The sequence below is a fragment of the Adiantum capillus-veneris genome, chromosome 1 (assembly GCF_014529385.1).
Source record: "Adiantum capillus-veneris isolate H3 chromosome 1, ASM1452938v2, whole genome shotgun sequence".
Taxonomy (NCBI): domain Eukaryota; kingdom Viridiplantae; phylum Streptophyta; class Polypodiopsida; order Polypodiales; family Pteridaceae; genus Adiantum; species Adiantum capillus-veneris.
The window spans coordinates 44271618-44282213 of NC_140931.1; the positions used below are offsets into that span (position 1 = coordinate 44271618).

Sequence of the window (10596 nt, forward strand, 5' to 3'; positions counted from 1 at the left end):
AGGATAGAACAGCAGAGACTCAAAACTTAGGTAGAAGGAAATGAGACCAAAGAAAACATACTTACCTCTGAGCTACAATTCAAGAGGATGAACCAACATATTACACAACTTCAAAGTCATGTATCACCAAAGAAAAGAGAGAAGAACCTTCCAGTAACTATAATACAATTTAGAAAAGATATAGCAGCTGAAAATAAGAGAGAGAACTCAAATTTGGAGCTTCAACAACAGCAAGAAAACTTAACTCTTTATGCAACAAATCCACCACCATACAATGTAGAAAAGATAAAGCAGCTGAAAATCAAAGTGAAAACTTGAATTTTGGAGCTTCGACGGCAACAAAAGTGAATTCTGTATGCAAAAAATCCACTATGTCGGGACATCTCATATCTGCAGATGATGTTCGCATGAATCCAGACGAGTGGAAGCCAAAAATGGGCTCAAGTTCACAAAAGGGCGATCCACATAACTCACACAGAAGAACAATATGCTCCTCATTCAGCTTATAAAAGAATTTACCGGACTCATGCCAACCATGGCATGCAACATCACCATTTTCCAGCAGAGGGTCACTCATGTCCTAGTTGTGAACTGTTTTAAGTTATATCTTACAACCTACAATGTCTCAGTCTCCCATCTTTTTCAGGCGCGCAAGCGTGTTGTTCGCGACCCTGTTCTGAGGCTCTCTTTTCAAAACCTCCTTTAAATCTGCGATTCCTAGCTTGTATTTCTCCATGCTCTCATACAGTAAAGCTCGTTGAAGCAAAATTGCTGTGTTGCCATTGTCCAGCTCAATAACCTGAAAGCACAAACACCACAGAAATCAATAATGATCCATATAAATAATCAGATGCACATAGGGAGCAGACAAGCAGCATGAATTGTTTTATAAAAGACACGGAATCACCAAAAATTGCTCTGGGGCAAAGCTGTATGTATCCAGCAATACCTGTAAGCCCATAATCTGAAGCCAACTATGGCTATAACGAACTCATGACTCAACCTCTCAGAGATAACCACACATAGCATACATACGTCCAAGAACGCATATGGCTACAAAAACCTGTGGAGATTTTCAAAAAGCTGATGTCACCAATGTATCTAGAGCATGTCAAAACCCTTGCTTAGACTCCAAGATTATGAAGAGTGCTGCGGAAGCAAGAAGCGAGGACGTGCGTGTTGTGGAGAAGGAGATAAAGAATGAGAGACAGACAGATGTGAGTGGAGCAACCTCTTCTCCTGATGTGTGAGAAATTGCTCCTTATTCTTTATCTATAAAGGAATAATTGATGTACAATAGAGTGGACATCTAGTGTATGTCTGGCCCGAGCAAGGAATACCGCCTTTACCCCAACACAACCTGTATGCTGAAAATCGCACACTATCATGTACTTCAAACACAATATTTGTGAAGAACGCACACAATCACCCAAATCCTCTAAAATTGTTCAATCCGGAGTTAGCCACGCTAGTCTAATCAATGGCAACAAGTTCAAAGAATGCATAATTAAGCTCTATACAAACAAGGTTTAACATCCTACCTCAATACACAAATAAAGCCAATCTGTGTGTTACAATCCCTCTCGCTGTTCGCAACCTTTGAATCCTCCATACCAACCTCTTGAGAGTCCTATCATTCTCTTTAAATAATTTTCTGTTTCCTTTAGCACATTCCTCGATATAAAGAGTTGTAATCTAACTCGTGAACGGCCAGAAAAATTAACATTGTCCCGAACTCATGTTGCTTCATGTCAGATTATGATCAACCAGATTAATGAAGAGCAGCCAAAAAACCAAAGAGCTTCAAACGCCTTGTTCTTAACATGTCACAGCCCACAAGAGACGCGTTGTAGATTTAGCAGTTATTCACTAACTGGCACCACAGATCATGATGCTGAGTCACACAATTGCTCTTAGTTCATAAAATAAAATCTTGAAATTTCTAAATAAAGCCTCCCAAAAAAATTTGGGAACTGCCTTGGCAAGTTAGAGAAAAGAATAGTCCTCTAAAATCAACAGTTTAACAAAAAATCCAGAATCACGTTTACCGGATAAGCTCAAATCTGCATAAAAAGCTAGAACAAGAAAGGATTCAACATCCCCAAAACCATGTTAGTCATGAAAACCTCCCACAAGGCAGCATGCAAAAGGCGTGCAATGGTTGGCTGCCATGCAAACTCAGTGCCAATGTAGCAGCCTGGCAATTAGCCCCCCCCCCCAGTGCATGCCTCTCCTTGCAACGCTTCTCAGATTCTGTCTGCAGGAAATTTCAACAATTTTCTTGCTCTGCGGAGCTGGAAAGTTAGTAAATTTCTGGCTTTTAACTCTTGGAAGTTGGGCCTATACAATGAAAGGTCTAGGGTGCCCAAACATCCTTTTCCTCGTGCATAGAGCACATTTCATGAGCTTGTTTGATGAAAAGATGGAAAAATACATCCAGGACCCTAATTCTCTCAAGTACAACCAACTCTCTTGGACTGATTTTTACACCCACAAACCTTTCATGGTTTTCACTTTGTTTTAAGTTTGCAACGCTCAGTTCACCCCATGATGTACAGTGCAATTCATCTAGCATCTCAATTTTCAAAGGCTCACTGTTCAAAACACTGTTGCCTGGTGGAGTATGCACCCCAAATTTCTTAGTTTATAGGCCTGATCCCCCTCTAGGGGTAATCAGGCCAAGCGCTCCAACGAGTTGTTTGCAAACAAAAGGCTCATCCTCAAAGATCCCTCTTTAGCAAGGTGTTTTTGAGCTGTGTTGCAGTTTTTTATGAATGAAGAAGACATAACGACACAAAAAAAAATTCCTTTCATGCAAACAGTTTGAATGCATGAAGTGAGTATTTGTGCAAAATTTGTTTCACAAGGAAATATTATTCTACAGCTCTTAAGTCATATAAGTTGTAAATAAGACGGGTTACTTGAATGTTGTAAGATTCTTTTTCATCAAACCTTTGTTCGCCACAATTTTAACTCTCAAACACCCCTTCCCCAATAAGAGTAAATACACAATGAAAAATCCTTGGTAATATATTCAAAAAGTTCGAAGGCCCACCCACCCATACCTTGCTGCAGTCTGCAACTGCTTTCTTATACTCTCCAGCTTCTTTAAGGCACGATGATCGGCAAGTGAGGACCTCTATAATCTGAGAAGCTTCACCATTTTGATGTAGGAGGATTTCTGCCCAAGAGAGCCATTTAATGGCATCAGCAAATTGGCCCTGTTTATAATACTCCAATCCTTTTTCTTTTGAAAGTCCACCACTAACACCGGGAGGTGGTGGCGGTAGGCCATCAAGTTCAGTCGTCGTTTCTGTGTGATCACTTGCACCAAAGTTGGTTTCCACACCCCAATCGTCGGACACACTTTGTGTTGCAAGGCCAGGCTGTGATTTGGTAGATCCCCACAATGTCTCCAAGACTGGATCAACCTGTTTTACTTGAGAGGACGCACTTGCAACCTTTCCCAAAACACTTTCAAATGGATCTGATTCAACATCTTGTGTATTGATAGGCTGTGATGCTGACAACTTGCTGCTGCCCAGAAATGCAAAAGGATCCACATCAATGGAGTTGGAAAAGCTTGATGTATCTGCTCTCTTTGGTGCTGGCGCCTTGGCAGGTGCAGCACTTGCAAAGTTAAAAAAATCATCCGAAGATGTTGAGGATGACTTTGCCACATATGAAGAAGCTGTAAATGGATCTGCAGTTGTGTTAGTTGCAGGAAAGCTGGAGACCTTTGCAGAGGGAATGCCTTCAAAGTCTCCAAATGGGTCTCCACCGCTGCTATATGGAGAGGGCCATTGAGGCACCTTAGCAGGATCTGAAGAACCTGATGAGGGCTTTGAAGAACTAAGAGATTCAAAAGCTGCCCACCCCTCATCTTCAGTGTTTGTCTTTTTTACTCTATCTGCAGAAATAAAATCACCCATCTCGTCTGTCTGGTAGGGCCGGGAAACCTTCATATCCTTCAGGGGCACCCCTTTGGGCAAGGATGCAGCCATGGCCTCCAGATTAGAAAATGTAGAGCCCTTCGGGGCATGTAAAGCTTGCTGCTGCGGCTTGCTGTTACTGGAAGGTGTGTATGAACGAGATGAACCCAGAAGATCTACAAATAGATCTGGTGACGCACCCCTACTCAGCCCGCTGACAAGGCCCGATTTGCCAGTGGTGCCTCTAGAGATGTTGTCCATGGCTCCCCAAGTCTTCCCTGTAATGTCACCCACCATGGAACGAGAAGGTGCATGTAAGGCACCGCTGGCTGATGAACTTTGCGAAGACCTAGGGACAGAGGATGTGGAAGAAGCAGAGGAAGAAGAGGGTGCAGATGAGGATGACCAAGTCCATGATGATGATGATGATGAAGAGGGCTTCTGTGAAGCTCCACCTTCACCTCCTCCTGCGCCACCATATGTGTTCTTAGCTGACGCATTCTGATGTCTTTGAGCATTCAAGCTGCCGGAGGTCGAGGATCGGGCAAAAGCGGAGCCCAGCCCAAAATCAAACTCATGATTGTTGAAGGAACCCGCAGCCCTCTGAGCGTTATCAGACCTGCCGCGCTGATTCATTGTGCTCTCTTCGGCGGATTTCAGATCTCTCACTGCATCAGAGAGCAACCTTACTACACGCTCTTTGGGACTGATGTAGCCTACCTCGCCAACCTTCTTTGTCCCCAGGTGATGTGCTCGACTATGGAAAGGGGCGATCGGTGAAAATTGTGGGTGTCAATTTTGACTTTCTTTAAAACACAAATCTCAATACCCTCTCAAAAATACAAATCTCTTGCGTTAGGGTTCAATACCTTCTCAAAAATACAAAGGAAATGGCAATACTTTTAAAACTAGTAGGCCTACTGCATAGAAAGGGGCGCCGAGAGGGGAGACGAGAGAGAGAGAGAGAGGGGGAGGGTGGGGAGGGGGGGGGGATGTGTCATCAGTTTTATATGTTATGTGTCGAGCAGGCTCTAAAGCATGTTTCAATAGAGAAATTCCTATGTCGAAAAAACTATCTACAAAGTCCATGATCATGAAATGTCAGCTCTCATGGTGATTTCTCATAATATACTCGATTGTGTCAAAGCTTAAGATGTAGAGTGGATGAAGTCTATCCATGCGTTCAAAATTTGTTTTATATGTTTGAATGATGTGGTTGTTAAACAAGTTGAAGGTGAGGATATGTGCAATCTCTATAGATGCAGCCTTATTCTTAAGTCGCTTAGAAATGGCCAATATGGTGCTTGCCATCGTCTCCCTCGAATTATGCTCTCGTTGATTACGGTTTGCTTGTGAGGATCTATGTGGTTTTTAAAAGAGTGGGCAAGTAAACGTGCTAACATAGAACACTTTAGTAGTAGAAGATTTGGAAGATGAGTAGAGAGAAGGAGATGATGTACTTACAAATGTAAGATCAATTGGTACAAGTTGCTTTATCTTCGTCGATATGTCTATTTCACCAGAGTTGTTGTGCCAAAAAACAGTATCTTGAAAAACTTATCGAAGATAAAATATAGAATTTATTCATAACAATTGCTGGCTATAGCACGGTCTCTCTTTTTGCTCACTCCAATTTTTGTCACACACAAACAAGAGAAAAGTGTCAGAGGCTGCTTCATGTAACCATTTCCATAAGAAGACATTAATGAAAGTCACGTTTGAGCACATTCTAAACCATAAGTGATCATAGAGGTGCACACCACACAAGCGATTGTTGGACGAGTGTGCAGAGGGAGGTGGCGCTATTCTCCTCTGTCAAAGTTATCACTTAACATGTTTTTGGTGGGAAGACACGTGTCAATACTAAACTATGTTTGTTATCCCTGTAGCACTACTCTAGAATCTAGCATATACTCTTATCCTTGGAACAAAATTTATACTATATGATCACTTTTCAATTGAGTAAAATATTCAACAACATCTCGCTTGTTTTTAATCTCAAATAATTAAGGCAAAATTTGTGAAACACTTCAAGAAATCATCAATTTTCATACTACCATGTAGCCTTTATCAGGTAACAGAATGTTATAACCTTTGGATTGTATATTAGTTGGCACAAAAACAACTTTGGAGTCCAACATAAAGCCCTAATTGAATGTGCATGTGCATACATACACTTGTGTGTGTGTGTGTGTGTGTGTGTGTGTGTGTGTGTGTGTGTGTGTGTGTGTGTGTGTGTGTGTTGTTTTTTGCCCGATGGAATTTCCATCTTGAAGAAGTCTCTTAGCACGCAGTTTTCTATGAAGGATTTGGGATATGCAAGTCACTTTCTGTGTGTTGCTATTTTAGACTTATACTTATACACAAAAAGAACATAACAATTCAAAAGATAGGTGGCTTTAGAAATAGGACAATGATTAGCACAAAAACAACTCAATCTTTGATTCATTTTTGTACATCATAGTGAGAATGAGGTATCATTCTAGTGTTTTGTACATAAGATAGTCAAGAACAACTTATTTTGAAGTGAAAGAGCCCAAGTTCGATAGTGATGAACAACAACTTAACCAAAAAGATCCTAAGTAAAGATAGAGTCCTCACCTGCATCCTTATAACCAAGACAATGACAACAGACTCGTTAGCTTTGAATACGTATTACATGTATCAACAAACCTATCAGTTGTTGTTGTTATCCATGTCCTACTTAACACCTTTTTAACTTATACCTACCATCCATGTAGTGTTAAATATCAGCAAGTATCCATTCTCAGAACAATAAGCCACACATGAAAGTGACATGTGTGTGTGTGTGTGTGTGTGTGTGTGTGTGTGTGTTTGTGTGTGTGTGTGAGACAGAGAGAGAGAGAGAGAGAGAGAGAGAGAGAGAGAAAGAGAGAGAGGCAATAATAGATTTGATATGTGTGCTTGATGTGAGGAGAGGATTTCGCATGAGAAGAATTAGAGAGTTCAAGAAAGTGAAGCCTTGAACTATGGCGCACACATTCCCAATAGAAACCAAGGTCGCCATGCTTATCTAATAGCAAAGCGAAGGAACTAATAAAGGATGAAAGAGTATAGTTATCCTTATCTTATGTGATCAAAGTTATCAATGTTCATTCTACTCTCTTGGTTATTGTCAGCCATGTTCACAAAATTTTGAGTACTTACTTAGTGTATGCTTTGGCAATTCAAAACCTTAGTTGCTACTCCTCTTAGCCTTTGAAAATTGGCACTTAAGTATCTACACCCATGGCTCGAATTGGTTAATTATAGAGAGTAATGGAGTGGGTCTAATATTACAAAGTTGCCGAGGGTTAGCTCCTTTTGGACTTCTTATGGCTCAATAATGGTAAAGCCGTAGGCAAGTCTAAAAAGACTCCATTATTAAGACCAAAGCTCCCGAGGTGTGCACCATATCCCACAGTGGGCTCAATTAAACCAATATCCCACATAGTGGGCTCAATAAAACCATTAATAGATCCCAGTCCCACTTATCCTAATATAATTAACAAAATCAACCATTTATAAGCTACTTAAAGACCTCTCTTCTTAAGCAAGAAAAGAGAAACCAAATGCTCTGATTCCAATGTAATAGTAATGGCCTATGAACTTTGAGAGTAGCGGAATTAGGAAATTAGATAAAGCACTTTTGTGTGATTACTTTGTGAGCATAGAGGGTGAACTTAATTGATGGTAGTAACATAAACATGGTACTTAGTTAACTTAGCATGAACAATACTTTTGCAAGAGAGAGAATTTAGAGAAGATGACAACAGCTAAGGACCGGATTTATGTGGAGCCGGTCCCCCCTCCAATAGGAATTTGTAGATTCTCCCATCAAGAGAGACTTGGTACAATACAAAATCTGTGTTCCTTGTGACCTAGGTGATGCAATGAAGATGGAAAGCTTCATGCATCACAAGCATAACATAAACTTTGCAAAAGAAAGCATTAACTATCCCAAACCTCAGTCCGAGGGCCTCAAACACCTTTGAAGGTGGAGAGACCTTGCAGGGAATGAAGGTAGGGAAGAGGAAGAAGAAACATTTCATAGGAGAAATAATTAGTTCCTCACTTATCATCACTCTTCTTGCTAGCATACATAATAGCATAGTAATGAAGCTGGAGAAGATGGCAAGCTTAAGCATTGAAGCATGGCTCTTGGTTTGATCTGCATTCCATAGCCAAGGGTGTTGGTGTAGGCTCTCAACTTCTCTACTAGCTTGGAGAAGGAGATGGAGCTCCTGCACTTTGCACTTCACACAATGAGAGTGTGTGTGAGTGTGTGTGGAAGAGTATACCCCCCCAAGCTAGCCCCCTTCTTGCTTTGGTCGACCCCCCCTTGTAGCTCATGTTTGAAGCTCATTGGACCCCTGCAAGCCTAGCCAATCACATGCAGGATGCATTACAAGCAACAAGGGTATCTTGGGACAAGTGTCCCCCTTTCCCCTTTGAGAGAATTGACTTGATAAATGCAAAAATAGATAATTAAATCTACTTAATTATCATTGGACCCCTTGGGAGGCCAACCAATAGGCTTTGGACACTCCTTGAGGGTAACCTAGCTAGGGGCTTGACATGTGTGCTACTTGCCTCTTGAGCAAGGGGTGCCCTTTGGGAGAGAGAGTGGTCAAGCAACCACCCCCCCTACTTGCATGGCTCGCCCCCTCCTTGTAGGGAGATGTGTTGAGTTTTGTGACACCTCAAGCCCCTCAACCTTGGGCTGGGTTCCCATTTCAAGTACAACCCTAGCATCTCAATCATGACAAGCACCTCAAGCATCTCAATCATCAAGCACTTCAAGCATCTCAATCATCAAGCACGACAAGCACCTCAAGCTTGGACTGGGTTCCCACCTCAAGCACAGCCCTAGCTTACCTAAGGTTAAAGGACTTTTAACACTAACCTTTGGAGGTCTTCAATGAAGCTATCCCTAAGGTCTTTAAGCTCCATTGGTTAGCCTTGCTCTTTGACAGACCATCTCTCATTTGAGCCCCTTTACCATTGGCCCCGTGTTGAGATAGATCTGTAAGCACATGTCTATATACTAACCCTTGTTCTTGTTTATTCTCCCAAATTGAATGATCATTTCAAATGAGAAAATCATTTGGGTTGGTTAGATATTAGATTTTATGACATTACCTCTCTCTTGAAATCATAGTCAAGCCTTAGTCATTAGTCAATTTTGCTTAGCAGGTAGAGGATCCCTTTTTACCCTACGACATTTTTCCAAGATGGATGACTAATCCATTTGGTGCTTGGGAGACATAGCTGCCGCAAGCATGTCTGCTCTTTAGTCCATTTCATTCTCCCAAGTAGAGTGATAAATTCTACTTGGTGTTTGAGAGACGTCGTCATCACAAACATGATTCTAAGCATGCATACTATTCAGATTTGTGTACAATAAAAGGAGAACTAGTCTTATAAGACAAAAACATTGGTCATTCAAAAGAAATTTGTACATTTGCTTACTCTAATGTAGCATTGTAAGCATTGCAAGGTTGATACTATCCTTAAGATGTATTCCTTGCATCCATCTAGCATCTTCAAAAGGATAATTTTTGAACTTAATAAGATATCGTCGGATAATCTTACCATGTCGTAGTACCTTGTCTTCATGGCGAAGGGTAGCTTTGGGTTGTAGCACCTCTTCTTGGTCTTCAATTTTGGGAGGGTCTTCAATAATTGGTTCACGTGGTGGCTCTTCTTTGTAGGGCTTAAGTAGGCTCACATGAAAAGCATTGTGTATGAGCCAATGGTTGGGCAACTTGAATTGATAAGCCATAGTATCTTTTTGCTAATTTAGCATAATACTTTTGATGGCCCGTAGGATTTTTGCCCGTCGTTTGCCTCAATCGAGCCTTTGGAAACTTAAGTAAGACCCAATCATTTTCTTTGAACGTTAAGGCCCTTCTGTGCTTGTCAGCAGCAACTTTTTGCCTTTGTTGAGAGATGGATATAGCCTCCCGAATCTTTTGAAAAGATTCTTGTAGGTCTTTGTATGTACCTTAAGTAGCAAGGGACTTTTAGGCCTTCCCTCAATGATTTCAAACGGTGCTTTTCCCGTAGAATTATGTACAGTATTATTGTACGGATACTCTACAAGAGTTAAGTACTTTTTCCATTGTGAGCATTGATCTACTTCGGTAACATAAGTCTTTAGTAGATCGAGTATCGTAAGATTGGATATCTCACTTTGGCTATCCGTTTGTGGGTGATAGGCCGAAGAGAAATTCAATCTTGTACCTAAGAGACCTTTCCAAAATTACTGGTCATTCTAGGATCTCTATTTGACACGATGGATGTTGGTAATCCATGGTGTTTGAAAATCTATGATATGAAGAGAGTTTCCATTTGGTGTGCCTTAATAGTCTTTTTGACAAAAATAAAGTGTGCTTGCTTGCTAAACCTGTCGACTATTGTTCATATTCCCGTATTCCCATGGATAGACTTGGGTAATCCAAAGATGAAATCCATGGATATACTCTCCCATGGTTAATTTGGGATAGGCAATGGTTGGAGTAATCCAAGTTGCTTCCCTCTATCATACTTAGTCTTTTGGCATACCACACATTTTGAAACATACTCTTGTATATCCACTTTCATGGTAGGCCAATAGAAATATGTCTCTACTCCTCGGAGAGTAGGTTGAATGCCTCTATGC

General features: G+C 41.1%; 1 protein-coding gene across 2 annotated transcripts; it reads right to left on the reverse strand.

Annotated features, from left to right (window-relative positions):
• Positions 1-295: 295 nt before the first annotated feature.
• Positions 296-4707, reverse strand: LOC147464630 (Tetratricopeptide repeat (TPR)-like superfamily protein). Of its 2 annotated transcripts, XR_015188591.1 has the most exons (3): positions 3066-4707; positions 1542-1894; positions 579-799 (listed from the first exon to the last, which is right to left on the reverse strand). XR_015188591.1 is itself a non-coding variant. In XM_086516096.1 (2 exons), the coding sequence occupies exons 1-2, from the start codon at positions 4566-4568 to the stop codon at positions 626-628; spliced, it is 1677 nt and encodes a 558-aa protein (XP_086372222.1). In that variant the 5' UTR covers positions 4569-4706; the 3' UTR covers positions 296-625. The 2 variants fall into 2 exon arrangements, 1 of the variants encoding a protein (XP_086372222.1); XM_086516096.1 differs by lacking the exon at positions 1542-1894 and having other exon boundaries at positions 296-799; positions 3066-4706.
• Between the last annotated feature and the right edge of the window lie 5889 nt (positions 4708-10596).